The sequence below is a fragment of the Filicampus tigris genome, chromosome 6 (assembly GCF_054856515.1).
Source record: "Filicampus tigris isolate MCC_2025a chromosome 6, RoL_Ftig_1.0, whole genome shotgun sequence".
Classification (NCBI taxonomy): Eukaryota; Metazoa; Chordata; class Actinopteri; order Syngnathiformes; family Syngnathidae; genus Filicampus; species Filicampus tigris.
In genome coordinates, this window is record NC_141222.1 from 29142887 (window position 1) to 29157662 (window position 14776).

The window sequence follows — 14776 nt, forward strand, 5'->3', positions numbered from 1 at the left end:
AGGTTTTGCTCGCGGGATTTTGGTGGTCCTGGTCGTACTAGTTTTGGTGTCTCGAGGGGTTCTAATTGCTCTGGTCGTTCCAGTGCCTCTGGTCGTGGTGGTGGAGTTTGGTTTCAAGTGGTTCTGATGCTTCAAGTTGTGGTGGTTCTGTCCTAGTAGTTTTGGTTGTGTTCTGTGGTCAGGAGGCGTGTGACGTGTCCTATGCCCTTGGTGACCCCCTCTCTGAAGAGAAGTTTGGCGCCGGTCCGAAGATACTCGGGATGTTTGAGGAAGCGAAACGCCACCACGGCTCGCTCGCCTGTCCTCAGCTCGTCCTGCCAGGAGACGGAGACACACACGTCGCACGCCCGCCGCTACACACAGCGCAGGCGCAGTTACCTTCCCGTGCACCCTTTGCACGACGGCCGTCTGCCTGACGTTGCCCACGTGCGCCGTGACCTGCGACCCCCGGCGGAAGGTGCCGGCGTGGAAGAGCAGAACGATGGCCGCTTCAAAGTGGCGGCCGATGCTGGGCTTCATCTTGGGACTCACCATCACCATGCCCTGCGCGGGTGCGTGCGTGGCGGCACGCCATTGACTTTTGTCAGAGTCGCGTCATTTCCGCAATTTTCCTTTGTTAACAGAAAAGGTACCAACAATTTGGTCCACTTTGTGTTTCAAATTTGACCCATTAAAACCGAGGAATTCTGGTAAAACTGCAATTCATGGTTGCAGACAGTTCAAAGAAATGCGGACCATTTCTGTTCGGGGGGGGTGAGGGCTCGGGCGGGGGGGTGTGTGGGGGGGGGGTATGGGGGTAGGCAGCGAGAACCTCACCAGTGGATTCTGGAGGTTTCCATTCAAGTCGTTTTCTATTCTTTGGGTTGTGATTAGGGATAGGCCGATTATCGGCCGGGCTGATTATTGGCGCCGATAATCGGCATTTTGACCAATATCGGCATCGGCCTTTATCAAAAATCGGATGGCTGGTGAAATGAATCAAGGTAAAAACGGCCTTGAAATCGATTCAAAGATGTGCAAAAGTTGAATATTTGTGTCATTTGGAAATTTGGGAGGACTTCATTTACTGTCGAATATTATATGGAGCCGTTGTTTCAGTTGTCATTTCACTTTTGAAGACATGCTGACGATCCTGAGTGCTCCCTGAACTCTTTGTTACAATTTCATAAGATGTATATAATAATCATCATCATAATACAAATATTGTCAAAAATTTGTAGGAGTAAAAATACCCACAAAAAATTCAACATGATGCAAATGTGAAAAATTGTTCGATAAACATTATGCTGGAAGACGTTTCAACAAAGAGCTTTTTGGGTTTTTTTTATTTCTTATTTTGATGGCAATATTTTCCTTCTTAACTGAAAATGAGTATCGGCGCCAAATATCGGCGATAGGCCTCCTTGACTACCAATAATCGGTATGGGCATAGCCTATCTCTAGCGTGTGCGCTTGGATCGCGCGTGTCCGATGTGACGTGACGAACACATCAACCACATCCCGCGCAGCTGTGCTCAACACGAGGACATCGCGCAGCCTGCGCCCGCCCCTCCGCCCACCTTGCGCAGCAGCGTCCTGTCGAGGTTGCCGAGCGCCAGCGTGGCCGCCTGGCCCGCCCTCAGCAGCCTGCAGCTGGAGCGGTTCCTCTGGATGGACAGCACCTTCACGCGCAGGAAGCCGCCCTCGTCCGTCGGGCCCACCGCCAGACGCTCGCCTTCGCGGCACACGCCACTGACGCGCAAAAAGACACCCGCGCAATCAGAAGCGCGCACAAAATCACACGCCCGCACCCCACAAAGTTAGAAACAGCCAAAATCACTCAAAGCAATACCTCTACACACAAATAGAGTCACACTCAATCAAAGCCCTCACGCAGAATCACACTTATGCAAGTAAAAAAAACACAGCACGCACACCAAAAGACGCTTGAGAGAGGACTAGCCGACTCCAGAATCAAATTCTGTGACATCCAGGCTTTGGCGTCCCCTCGACAGGACAAAAATGGAGACGGCGTCTTTTGCGCTCAGCGGGACATCGCCTTGACAGCCATCCGCATAGCAGTGCAAGGAAAAGGACGGAACCCGGCGGCGGCAAATACGACGACAACAGCGAGGGCCCCAACATAGAACCCCGCGGAACACCATACGATAGAGGGACTCCGAGGAACCTCGGCGAACGGAAAAAGGCCCGCCGGGGCGCAGCCGCCGACGTTGCTCTCATGGGGTTTTTCAAAAACAAAGGTCACGAGCCGGTTCGGAAAACGCATCGAGTACAAATGACAGATACCGGTGATAGAATGGAACGGAAACAAGTACAATCATCTCCCATCTCTGCACAAAAGCACTCTCGCGCTGACCCAAAAATCAATAGGGCTGGAAATGGGGCCCTTTGGCACGGCGCCTGGTGTTGAAAGGGGGGGGGGGGGGGAGGGGCGGGGGGTCTAGTGGCAATCCATTCAGATCTGCTCGCGAGCCATTCCGAAGCCTCAACTGAAACGTAGACTGGCCGCTGAAAGTGTTTGGGGACAAGAAAATGGCGTTGGCGCTGTTCACGACTCACGCTGGATGACGCAAGAAAAGGAAGCCAATTGTGTTTCGGGGCTTCTACTGTCATGAAGTGAGCGTTTCCTAAAAGCCGTGCTTGGGATCAACGCGCGACAAATTGCTGGTCCGGATTGGAGACTCGCTCCTCCAAATGGATTAGCAAAGGAAAAGCAAAACAGTGATTCCCGAGCTTGAGTTAACGCGCACAACGGCAAGTTGACAAACAGGCGCTCGGGCCTCACCTGTACAAAGTCCCGCCCACCACCGTCCCCACGTCGGGAACAGAGTAGATCTCGTCCACCTGCGCACACATGGGCGTGTTTGCGCGCGTTGGCTCGTGTGTCCGACTGCGTGCGTGCGTGCGTGCGCGCGTGCGTGCGCGCGGCGTGCGGCGTGCGGCTTGTACCTGGAACTCGGTGAGCTGCTGCATGAGTTCCTCTTGTTGTTTGCTGTTGCTGAGAGGAGGAAGAATGTTCAAGAAGACCTTGAGCAGCTCCAGACCTTTCCCTGACACGCTGGAGAGGGTGAAGATGGGCGTCACGCTGCACGCACGCACGCACGCACGCACCCCCGCACGCACACACCCCCCCCCCCACACACACACACACACACACACGCGCATCTCGGTCAGACATGGCGTGCACAAGCAGCGCCTAAAAGACAACTTGGCCATCGGATTCTCCAGTTTTCCATTCGATTCCTTTTCCATTCTTTGGGATTCGATAATATTTGGCGTTTTGACGAATGTCGGCCGGCGCCGGCCTTTTTCAACAAGCTGATGCTCGACAATAAGTGCGTGGGAATCAAAACAAAGGGACGCGAGAGTTGAACATTTGTGTCGATTGGACATTTTGGAGGACTCGATTGACTGCGTGGGAAACGACGTGAAGCCGCGGCTTCACTTTTCACGTCGCAAATCAAGACACGCTGACGATCCCGAGTGCTCCCTCAACTTTTTGCGACAAGCGACGGATATTGTCTAATGTGATTGGAGTAAATAAGGAAAAAAGTCAATCAACATGCGCATCTGAAAAATCGTTCAATAAGCTGAAAGACATTTCAACAAAGCGAAGAGTTGTCGAGACGGTGACGTCGATTGGCCAAGCCGTCCCATTCTTTGGCTTGGGAGTCGACTGGATCGGAGGGGAGAAGTGCCCCGTCAGCGACGCCGAAGAGCACGCTGACAATTATACTCTCTTTTGGGGGCCATTTGGTTCGATGGTCGCCTCAAACGCTTTGTAGGCCGTAGAAACTTGAGTAGGCCCGAGTATTGACGAGCCGATGATTTGATTCGATAGCCTGTCGCAATCCAATTGGATTCTTTTGGGTTTTGATTCCCTTTGACTGAACTGCTTTGTGGACGCGGCACGACGCCGAAATGCCCGCGTGATGAGTAGGGCCGCCCGCGCATTGCTACCGAACCGGCCGTCGCCTTTCGATTCACGCTCGATTCAGTACCGAGGTCAACGATTTGGAGGCGCAACGGGCGGGCTTGCGTATCGTTCAACACCTCACCCTTCCATTTGGAGTCTTCGCCTCGCGATCGGATTCAATTCCGCGGCTTACGATGGGAGCTTTGTTAACGGCGCAGGAAGCCGCGACGCACGCGTCATCGGCGGGGCCGGCCGAGGCCGAGACGCTCGCGATCGGGTTTCGTTTCCGCGCTTGGCATTCTGGCGCGTGTGTGTGCGGCAGGTACCAGGCGGCGGGGGCAAACTGCTGCGCGGCGGCCACGGCGTCGTCGGCCGTGTGGACCACCAGCGGGACCTTGTTGCATCCCGGCTGCTTGAGGAGTCGCTCCAGCTGCCGGAGCGTTCGCTCCACGCCCCCCCGCGAGCACACGTCCACTTTGCTGACGCCGATGAAGATGGGAACTTTCAGCGCCATGGCCAGGCCCAGGTGCTCCCTGGTGGTACCCGCTGCACACCGAGAGGGGGTGCGGCAGTCACAAAGGCAAACAAAAGTCACAAGTTGGGCCCCCAGCCATTCATCACTCCACTTTTGTTCGATTCAAACGTTGCGACAGGAGACATGAATGGCATTCCGTGAAAAAAAATGTGCAAGTTTTGCCCCTTCTTCCCGATGTTGTCAAGAAAGACAACATATAATAAATCCATCCCATTTTCTGCATGTCATTCATCTTTGCTGTTGTCGGCGCAAAGGGAGCAACAAAGAAGTGATTTTATACGTTCCGCGTATGTTTCGTCCGATTAATGGGTTAGCGGAATTCTACTCGGAACGGGCTTCGGGCTCGAGTCGACGCGTCGAGTGACGGCGGCCGATGAGGCGTGACGGGCGCTCGGAGCGTGTCGCGGGTCAAAATGTTTACTTTTAAACGGAAACTTTTAGTTTGAAAAGCCCCAAGAAAGATTTGCTGCATTTCTCGCACCTTCCGCCAGCCTCCGTCTTGTCATTTCAACCGGCAGCCGGCAGGAATCAAATCTGCAAAACCTGAACGAGTCAACGGGAAGGTGAACAAGTGCAACTAAAATCATGTCGGAAAATCGAAGAGTACCATGCAAAAAACCCCAAAAAACCAACGGCTATAACAAAGGATATGAACGTCATGATACCGAAAGCGGCGGCGGCGGCGGCTAGCTCGGGCCGGGCCGGCCGGCCTTTGCGCTTGATGGCTTCGTTTCCAAGTGTGAAACGACGGCAAACTCGGGACGTTCCCTTTTGGACCGACGCTTTCGTCTCGAGCCGCCGCAAGGTGAGCGGAACGATTTCGACGCCAGTCTGCAGTGCCGCCGGTCCGTGCGGAAAAACCCACCGCCGCAAAGCTCGGGGATTGCGCTTGGCCTTTTTGGAGTCCAATCCATGGAGCTTTCCCACTCATTGTGGCAGCGCTGGCGGAACGCAGGATCCCTCCAGTGGCATGTCCTAGGTTGACTAAACCAAACCTTCAAACTGCCTCCAACTTGTTTTCAATTCGCTTGAGGGGCACATTTTCTTTGCAAGAGCATGTTGACGTTCAAACGGTTAGCGTGGCTTCGAGTCATATTAAAGACAAACACGGATTAAAGAAAGCTCTCTGTGGTCCGTCACGAACAGTCGGGCCTACTACGCCGCTGCATTGGAGTATTTCGGGGGGTGCCACTTGGCGTCCGAAGTTGGAGACGGGTGCGGCCGACGAGGCAAGTGCCCCCCCCCGGTCCTGACGGCTTAGCGCTACGCTCATTGAATTTGAACCGTCGGGTAGAAGAGGAAAGACTGACCGATGCCGGTGTTGGCGCTGACCACCAGCATGGCGAAGTCTGGGCAGTAGCTGGTGAGTCCGAAGACGGTGGTCTTCAGGTACTTGTGATGTCCCGCCAGGTCCATGAAGGTGATCATCTTGGAGGAGCTCTCGCAGATTTCCTCGGCGCTGCGCGAGTCGCTGTAGTTGACCACCTGCGGGTCAGACGGCAGGCGTCAGGCCGCGCCCGCCCCAGCGCCCGCCCCAGCGCCCGCCCGCACGGCCCGGCTCACTTGGCCCCTGCTGTCGAAGCCCAGGATCTCAAAGCTGATGCTGGACGTGCGTCCCGTCTGGATCTCGTGGAGATGCCTGAAGAGGTTGAGGCGCGCTCGGCCTCGCCCGTTGTCCAGCTCGCCCTGCGTCAGCACGCCCAGCAGGGTGGACTTCCCCGAGTCCACGTTGCCCAGCACGGCCACGCGCAGGTCCAGGAACTGCGGGGGGGCGGGGGTCACAGCGCCCGGCGGGGTCACCCGCTAGCTAGGAAACCAGAAGGCGGGAGGAGCCCGCGCTCACCTGCTGATCGTCCGGAACCTTCCGCACCAGCACCTCGGCGATCCTGCGCGCGCTCCCGTCGCCGTCCGACTCCACCTGACGCTCCCGGAGCAGCGTGATGTCGGCGCCCACCCTGACGAAGAGGAGCAGCCGCCACGCGCGCGCGCTTCGTTGGAATCCGACGTTCGCTGCGAGCGAGCGCCGCGCCAATCTGCGCCTTCACGTACTTGTCGGCCATCTTGCGCAAGGTTCCGATGGAGGCCGTCATGTCGGCTTGGCTCAGGCCCACCAGCAGCCCGTTGTCCTCCACGCCGATCTGGTAGACGGCCTCGCCGCGGCCCTCCTGGAGACGCCACTTGAGCTGCGTGGCCAGGTGCTCGAAGCGGTTCTGGGTGGGGTTCACCAGCTTGAGCTGGGGGGCGCACGGCACGTGAGCGGCGGGACCGCCAAGGCCACGGCGGGAGGAGGAGGAGGCTGTTACCTTATATTCGATGTTTCCTTCCTCTGCCTGCAAAAACGTGACGCGGCATTTAATTGGAGCATCGTTGTTCTTGGTGAAAGCATTTTGATCAACAACATCAAATGTGATCATTTTAGTCACGTAACCGTGACAAAGTATCAATATCACATTTTTCCTTCTTGAAATATTAATTGGGGCCCCGACTGCTATGGATTTTTGGTTGAGGCCGATTCCGATATTTGGCAGTGAGTGAAATTCCAATGAACAATTAATCGTCCGATCAAATGACAACGCATGGCACGAATAAAAGGACTTACTGATGGTCCCTTCACACTTTCAGAGAAAACAGAGATAGGCAGAACAACCGACTGATTTACAGCGACTGCATTGACATGCCGTCAATAACCCGATCAAAACACAAACATTGGCAATACTCGGGTTTAGAATGTGCAAAAACCCAAATACGACCCCTGGGTTCCTACTTTTCAAACCCTTTGGTCATATTGGCAGTAGAATGTAAGAAGCGGAAATGATTGCGATACGGCATTGTCCTTGTGCGGTCGTCTAAATGGGAATATTCCAATTGCCACCGATACTAAGGAGTAACTCTGTCCACTCACACACGTAAACGGGTTATCCCAAAGTGGGATTTTGACCTTAACCCAAATATTGACGACATGTTAACGTAGTCAAGAATATTTTGTTCATAATTTGCTTTGTTGGCCTCATGTAATGTGTTAATGTGTAAAAAAAAAAAATAACACAAAAAAAAAATCTGCCGATTAAAAAATGATGCTTTTCCAGTTACGAGCAGTTGCTCAGTCAATTTCGGATTCTGATTTTTTAATAGGACCTCCACGGTTTCGTGCACAATGCCATTTTCTTAGAAGAAAAAAAACCATAACAAAAATGGGTTGTCATTTTGGGGTACTGGAAATGACGTCGTTGTCAAGACCATCGTTCATGGAGCTAAATTATGACGTCACGCCAACAGTCTGACGTTTGGTCGGTGCTGTTAGCTTGCCGGCTAGGCTGAGCGAGCTATCGAGGTTACGCAGAAGTAGCTACCTCTGGCGGTAGAAATGGCGGCGGTGTTTCGTTCCTATTGTTGATGTTGTTGTTCTTGTGCTTGCGACGTCGGCGGCCTCGTTTGCCTCGCCTCGTTCGGGACCTTTTCGGCGTCTTCTTGCCGCCGCCGCCGCCGCCGCCCGGGCACAAGTCCACCATCTTGTCGGATTGGACGGAGCAGCTCGTCAGCGGGGAACGGGTGAGATCGAGCCGGGGAAGGCGAACGACACACCGGACGCCTGGCCCGACCCGGCCCGGCCCGGCCGGGAGGAAGGAGGCGAGCGGCGGCCGGAGATGCGCTCTGTCCTCCCGCTCCCGTTCTCGCTCGCTCGTTCGCTCTCCTCCTCAGCATCACCGACGCACTGCAAGCTACCTTGGCCCAACACCGACGGCTTCCGTCGTTGCTTTTCAAGCTAAAGTCACAGGTGGCCTCCTTTCAACCTCAAATGAGCACACCGCGTACAAACAAAACAAAACCAAACAAAACACAAAGGCCACTTTCTGCTCTCGTCCAACGTGTCACCAGTGCGCGTTCAAACGAATTCCGCTTTGTAACGTTGCGAAGCGTTCAAATTCTCCGCACCTAACAAGGCCGTCGTTTTATTGTGAAACCCCAAACCGGAAGTACCTTTTTGTTTATTTATTTTTCAAATCATTTGGCCCTAACGTGGAAGCAGCTGTTGGAAAGCCGTCCAAGTTGTGTTGGCTTTTTTTTTTTTCCACGACCAAGTCTGCTTTTGACAAGGGCCTCGTCGACGCAGGTGTCCGCGCGAGGCTGTGTCGACCTCGGCCTTCTCAACTGGACGGGGCCGCTCGCGTGCGTTAGCCCGTTAGCCCGCCGAAGCTAACCGCGCGCAGCGGACCGACTCGCGGCCAGCCGACTGCGCTTGGGTGCTTGACATCGGCGTGGATTTCGATTTGTCCGGCTCTTTTGGCAGCAGCTGCCGAGGCATGTGGAGAGTGACTTTGGAGGCGTTCGGGGTTCTTCTGCTGGCTTTCCTGTTGGGGAATCTCGCTTTAGCTTGGTTTCAGCTCAGCAAGCCCGAGACGGAGGCGAGCGCGGAGACGCAGGAGCAGAGCTGCTTTTGCCAAGTAAGTCACTTTCTCCTTTTTATTTTCTCCCCACTGCCACTTCCAACTCGTCTTTCGTGCCGTTAACGGACAATTCCAGGTGACACATGGCTCACACGACGACAAGACTCAACCTTCTCGAATGTTCGCTCCGTTGTTTTGACGTTCCCGTTTGTGTGACGCCAATTCGCAGATTGCCATTATGTGTTCAATTATTCACTGTCATCAATTCTACGTCCGCATAACAGGAAGTTCGAAAGGTAGGACCAGACTAAAATGGTGTTTAGTTGGAGTGGTTAAAGCACAATGACGTCACGTTCAATTGGTCATCTGTCTTCGGCGTTAGCCTGCGCCTTCCCGCCGGTTGTATTCGGTCATTGCTTTTGGCGCGATTTGTATCGGCAAGACAAGAATCCGATGTGATCGTTGTAATATTTGTTTTTATACGCGAGCTCAACACGTGAACGCGAGTAGACCAGCGTGGTGTAACGTGATTGGCCGACTTCGGGTTTCCCTTCTCAGCGCCACAGGATGGACTACAGGGCGGGGGCGGGGCTTAGTTTGACAAGGAGGCGGGGTTTCGTGAAGTGGCGTCCAAGTCGGCGAGCTCGCACGCACGCACGCACGCACTCACACGCAGAAAAAGAAGAAGAGAAGTTGAGGATGTTGCGATGCCTTTGTGTCTTCCTGCTGTTTGTCACGCTCGGCGCTCTCATGCACTCACAGGTCAGAGTTGTCCTCAATTAGCATATTTGACATTTGCACACGTAAGCTTGCTACTAACAGCTGTCAGCTTCACATGGCAACGCTCGTCGACAAGACCACGAACAACACGGCCGCTCTTCCATATGCTCCTGTGTGTGTGTGTGTGTGTGTGTGTGTGTGTGTGTGTCTCATACCGTTTGTTGTGTGAACGTGTTACACGGTTTGTGGTACGGCTGTCCAATAATATTCAAATCGACATCGCGCTGCTGTAGAATGCATTTTTTAAATTGCAAATGCTGCCGTTTTGGGGGAAAAAAAGGCTTCCTTTTTGTCAGTGGACACACTTTGTGTGCTAGTTGTAAGGCGTGATGTGGGTGTCGCAAAAAAAACCTTGGATTTTACTCCCTACCCTTAATAGCAAAGCCGGTTGCCATGTTATTTTTTTCTATATATGTTGCTGGCCACTAAAAATTGGAAGGCGGGCTGCAAACGGCCCCCGGGCGGTAGTTTGGACACCCCCGGTTTGGAGCCGAGGCTGCGTTTGGAAACGAACGGGAGGGGGAGCGCACTCGGCCTCTCCTGGCACGCACGCACGCACGCACTCTCAGACTAGTGCGCGGGCATCGCAGTGGCTTTCTGAATGCGCCCAATCTGTTTGGTGAAGTGAACTACTCAAGCTGAAGTCAATTCAAAAATAAACAAACGGTCTTTCATTTGAATTCACAGCTCATTGGCCTTCATTTTAGCGTTAGCCTAACCTAAAAATCCAAAACATTCATGAGCAAATTTTCTCACAATTGTTCAAGTGTAGTTTGCGGTGTGTGTGTGTGAGTGTGTTTGTCAAACTGTGTGGCGTGGATGTCTTTTTGTGTATGCGTGTCACACGTTTGCGGCGCGAGGGAGCGTGTTTGTAGTTGTGCTTTGTTAGCATACTTGGCAAGTGCAGGAGAAGCTGGCGAGTCGTTTAGTCGCAAGGTGTGACGACACCATGACGTCACACATCACTGTGCCGCCGCAGCTGACGGGCGTGCTGGACGACTGTTTCTGCGATGTGGAGAGCATCGACCTCTTCAACAACTACAAACTTTACCCCCGCATCAAGAAGCTGACGGAGCGGGACTACTTCCGCTACTACAAGGTACGTTTGCCGCCACGCACGCGCGCGCCGCCGCCGCCCTCTCCGTCGGTGGAAGTTGATGCGCGGTGCGCCTCGGGCAGGTCAACCTGAAGCGAGCGTGTCCGTTCTGGCCCGACGACGGTCAGTGCGCCATCAAAGACTGCCATGTGGAGCCCTGTCCGGAGGTCAGAGGTCAACGGCCGCCGCGCTCCACCTTTGGGCGGCTGGCTCATGTTCACCGCTCAACTTTTCGTTTGTCTTCATCTTCCGCCGTTCCAGAGTCAGGTTCCTGCGGGCATCAAATCCGGGAATTACAACAAGGTACACAAATACACGACACACAAACGACGCATCCAAATGAATCACACAAATGCGCACACGAAAGCACACGCGCAGATGCACGTGCACGCAAAATACAACCACGCGCACATTCATGTGCATACGCGCACGGGAATTAGGGCTGAAAATATTCATCACCATTGTTTTGTTCGTAGTTGAAATCACGATTATTCAAACGCTTACTTCTTCTTTGTTACAAAACCAAGAAAATGTGAAAAATATAAGGACAACGGAGTTTCTTTGAAACACAATCTGCGTTCCTTCTAGAGCAAACAAAAGTGATCAAATGAGTTGTTATCCAATTTTCAAAAAGGCGCAAATGTATCAATTCAAGTAGGATTTCAATGCGCAAACAAACATGGCGCGTTGCATATAAATTGTTGTTTTTTTTATTGTGTCATGGTGGAGTGTGTGCAATAATGGTGATTGGGATCGAATTTGGATGAATTGCGCAGCCCTAAGGCCAATAGCCCCAACATCAATGTGAAGACGCAAATGACGTCGGTCCCCGCTAGCATGGCCGCCACGTGGGCGTGTCGCCCGGCGGGGCGAGCGGCCATCTGGGCTGCTGTCACATAATCCTGCCGTCGGTCGGACGTCTTTTGTTTGCGCGCTTGCGTCCGCCAAGCACGTGATGTCCGTGTGCAGTATTCGCAGGCCGCCGGAGGCGCGAGCGACGCGAGCGACCTGAGCGACCTGAGCGACGTGAGCGACTGTCAGCAGGCGCAAGAGCTGGGAGCCATCAACAGCACGCTCAGGTCGCACACGCGCACAAACGCATTGGGGGCGCCGCGCCACACTCTCTTTTCCTTTCCCAGACCTCACACTTGTGTGTGTTGTGACGATGTGCTTTTGTTGTTTGCCAAGTTGCATGTGTTGATATTGAAGTGCGCGTGTGTCTGATTCTGGTGTGTGTTTGTTGGCGCGTGCGCTCGATGTCACACTGTTTGTGTGCTTGCGTAACAATGTAAAATATATATTTTACATATTTGTTGTGTTTGTACGCGTGCGTTACACGGTGTGTGTCTGCTTGTCACATTTGGACGTGTGTGTACATCTGCGGCGTTTTGTGTCTATGTGTTTGCCTTGCACTGTGTGTATATTTGACCCCTTTTTACAGCAATCAGAGCAAAGAGGCGTTTGCCGACTGGGCAAGGCACGACGACGCCCAGGACCATTTCTGTGAGCTGGACGGTGAGTACGCTCTAGTTTCTCCAGCGCCGCCCTCAGGGCAAAACACTCATTGCCGACGTTTGTGTGTGCATATTGTCTTGTGTGTGTGTGTGTGTGTGATTTTTCCAGATGAATCGTCCCCGGACGCCGAGTACGTGGACCTGCTTCTCAACCCGGAACGGTACACAGGATACAAAGGCCCTTCGGCGTGGAGGGTCTGGAACAGCATTTACGAGGAGAACTGCTTCAAGTCAGTAGATGCTAACGTTAGCATGTCATTGGCATTTTCCATTCATGTTAGCGCAAAGCTAGCAGTTGTACCATTGGCGTCCAAATGTCCGTTGCTTAAAAACCGTTGTAAAACTGCAACTATCGATGTGAATGTTAGCATGTCATTGGCATTTTCCATTCATGTTAGCACAAAGCTAGCATCTGTGCCATTTGTGTTCAAATAGCCGTGGCCATTTTTTTTTTTTTCCCCTCTCTGTTCCAAAGTTAAACAAATACCGAAGAACAAAATATTGTAAAAAAAAATATATATATATTGTGCCTGTCATTCATATCTTTATTGTTGTGATACAGGATCAGAAAAAAAGTGATTTTATTCATTATATATTTTTGAAGTCAATTGGCTATCAAAATTTCCTCCTGCCAAATATCAGCACCGGATTAAAAAAAACGAATAATAAAAAATCCATATCGGTCGTTTCCTACTTCTTATATCGACGCTGTCCTGTGAAAAACACTTATCTCCATTTTTTGTTTCATTTTCTTATTTTTACATGAATGGTGTTTCTGCGTTACAGACATCGCATTAAAGTGACAATTAAAAAAGTTTCCAAAATTGGAGAGAAGTGTTTTTCACAGGACAGCGACGATATGTTATTAGTAGGGCTGTCAGTTTAGCGCGCTATTCTCGGCATTAATCCGACCCCCTTTTGATGCCGTCAATTTTTTTGATCACCTGATTATGGTTTCCATAGCAACCAGCGGCTCCATTGATCAAGGCTGCCGGTCACCACGATCTATACATGTATACTAAAAAAAAAAAGCTTTAGAGTAGAGGAGTTGTTACACCTGCATCAAAATATTGACAATGAGGATGAATTGCTGGGCAGACACATGCACGGCTGTGTCCCCCTTAGGGGTGGCCACCGAAAACCCGGGATCGAGTGGAATCGCTTCCATCATTACGGTTCACCCGGAACCGTTCAGATTTTAGAATGTCGGTGCGAAGTTTCCATTGCTAGTTAGCCGCGCGGAAGAGCTAACGAAGTACGACCGATTTAAAAAAACAAAAAAAAGTGCAGCCTCGGGCTTCTGCCGCCGAAGATGCGTAGCAATGGCACGTTAGCTCGCCCCCACTCGCGCTCAGCTCCGTCCGGCCGGCAAGCGTGGGCAGCGGCGGCGACTCTGAGCGTGCGCCGGGCCCTTTCCACGGCTGCAGCGGCCGTTGGCAGCAGTCGCCCATCGCGGGGTCGCCGATCCTGCCCGGGCCGGCCCGGCCGGCTCATTCGGCCGACGGCGAGCCATAGAACGACGCGATACGGCTCATGACCCAAAGTCAGAATCGGCTAAGTACGTCTAATTGCAACCAACAAGTTCAACACACATATGCGCATATCCAACTAATATTTAACTTGTATCATACGTAGCTGCAGCGTATACATAAATACTGTACATACAGATACATCCTCTGGTTACATAGACTGCTTAGATTAGATAGACTTTCCTTGCTTGCCCTTAACATGCAGCGTTGTGTTTGTCATATATTTTCTTTCTAAAGCAAGACTAGGGCGGGCGGGCGGGCTCCTCGTGTGGTCGCGGGGGGTTGCCGCGGGCAGCGCCTTGGCGACTTCTGCTCTCGCGGCGCTCGTAGCGCGCCCCGCAGCGGCCGCTCTAGTTTGGACCATTTTGTGTTTGGCATTTGGCGGAGGCCGACGTGTATTTTGGGGAAAGCGCGGCTCATTCGCTGGTGACGAGTAATGACGTGTGAATGTGTGTTGCGTGTGCAGGCCCAGGTCCGTGTACCGACCTCTGAACCCTTTGGTCCCCAGCAGAGGTGAGTGAACAACGACGCAACACAAAGTCAACATCTGCGCCGTAATCGCACGGGGGCCGTGGCGTCGTTCATAACAAACAAAATCCTCCTTCCCCACTGAAATGAATGCAAATGCAAGCCCTCAGTGCATTTCAGCCTCCCAAAAGAACAACAAAAATGAAGGTCTTAGAGCGCACGTTTCAAAATGACACAAACCAGGGACGTTCGATACCTCTTATCTCAGACGGATACCAGTAGGGGTACTCACTGATACCAAGTGATCGATCCAGTCATTTTCACCTTTTGCATTTCTCTTGACAAGAGACACATCAAGCAGTCTTGGATCCAAACTTTCTCAGTCTGATTTGCCGTTCGTTTGTAATAAACGAGCAAAAATAATACCGAGAACTCCCTGAGTTTTAGTCAAGGTTTAAATTGCCGGGGTTCTACCGTGAACTCTGTCAAGTTGGAAAATCGGGCTGGATGTTCTGGCTGGGCCATACGGCGGAAAAATGGATGACCATTTAAC

General features: G+C 52.5%; 2 protein-coding genes across 2 annotated transcripts in view; one reads left to right on the top strand and one right to left on the bottom strand.

The window, feature by feature from the left end:
* Positions 1 to 9299, bottom strand: LOC147146672 (GTP-binding protein 2-like). The gene is made up of 12 exons (XM_086032648.1): positions 7802 to 9299; positions 6755 to 6781; positions 6501 to 6685; positions 6295 to 6406; positions 6015 to 6212; positions 5762 to 5936; positions 4243 to 4462; positions 2950 to 3085; positions 2786 to 2844; positions 1560 to 1731; positions 379 to 543; positions 1 to 314 (listed from the first exon to the last, which is right to left on the bottom strand). Exons 1-12 carry the CDS (start codon positions 7958 to 7960, stop codon positions 153 to 155), a joined length of 1770 nt encoding a protein of 589 aa, XP_085888774.1. The 5' UTR covers positions 7961 to 9299; the 3' UTR covers positions 1 to 152.
* ero1b (endoplasmic reticulum oxidoreductase 1 beta) overlaps positions 7729 to 14776 on the top strand; it is a 12046-nt gene continuing 4998 nt past the window's right edge. Inside the window, exons 1-8 of the mRNA XM_086032690.1 lie at positions 7729 to 8893; positions 10596 to 10715; positions 10796 to 10879; positions 10974 to 11015; positions 11682 to 11791; positions 12154 to 12227; positions 12336 to 12456; positions 14222 to 14268. Coding sequence (XP_085888816.1) covers positions 8753 to 8893; positions 10596 to 10715; positions 10796 to 10879; positions 10974 to 11015; positions 11682 to 11791; positions 12154 to 12227; positions 12336 to 12456; positions 14222 to 14268 — 739 coding nt within the window. The 5' untranslated portion in view covers positions 7729 to 8752. The remainder of the gene's footprint in view (positions 8894 to 10595; positions 10716 to 10795; positions 10880 to 10973; positions 11016 to 11681; positions 11792 to 12153; positions 12228 to 12335; positions 12457 to 14221; positions 14269 to 14776) is intronic.

Excerpts from the sequence above, each read along its gene's own strand:
- LOC147146672 (XM_086032648.1), bottom strand. The coding sequence starts at position 7,960 with ATGGTGGACTTGTGCCCGGGCGGCGGCGGCGGCGGCGGCAAGAAGACG. Across the intron at positions 4,463-5,761 it reads CAGCGCCAACACCGGCATCG|CGGGTACCACCAGGGAGCAC; the intron begins GTCAGTCTTTCC and ends CTCGGTGTGCAG. Across the intron at positions 315-378 it reads TGCAAAGGGTGCACGGGAAG|GACGAGCTGAGGACAGGCGA; the intron begins GTAACTGCGCCT and ends GTCTCCTGGCAG.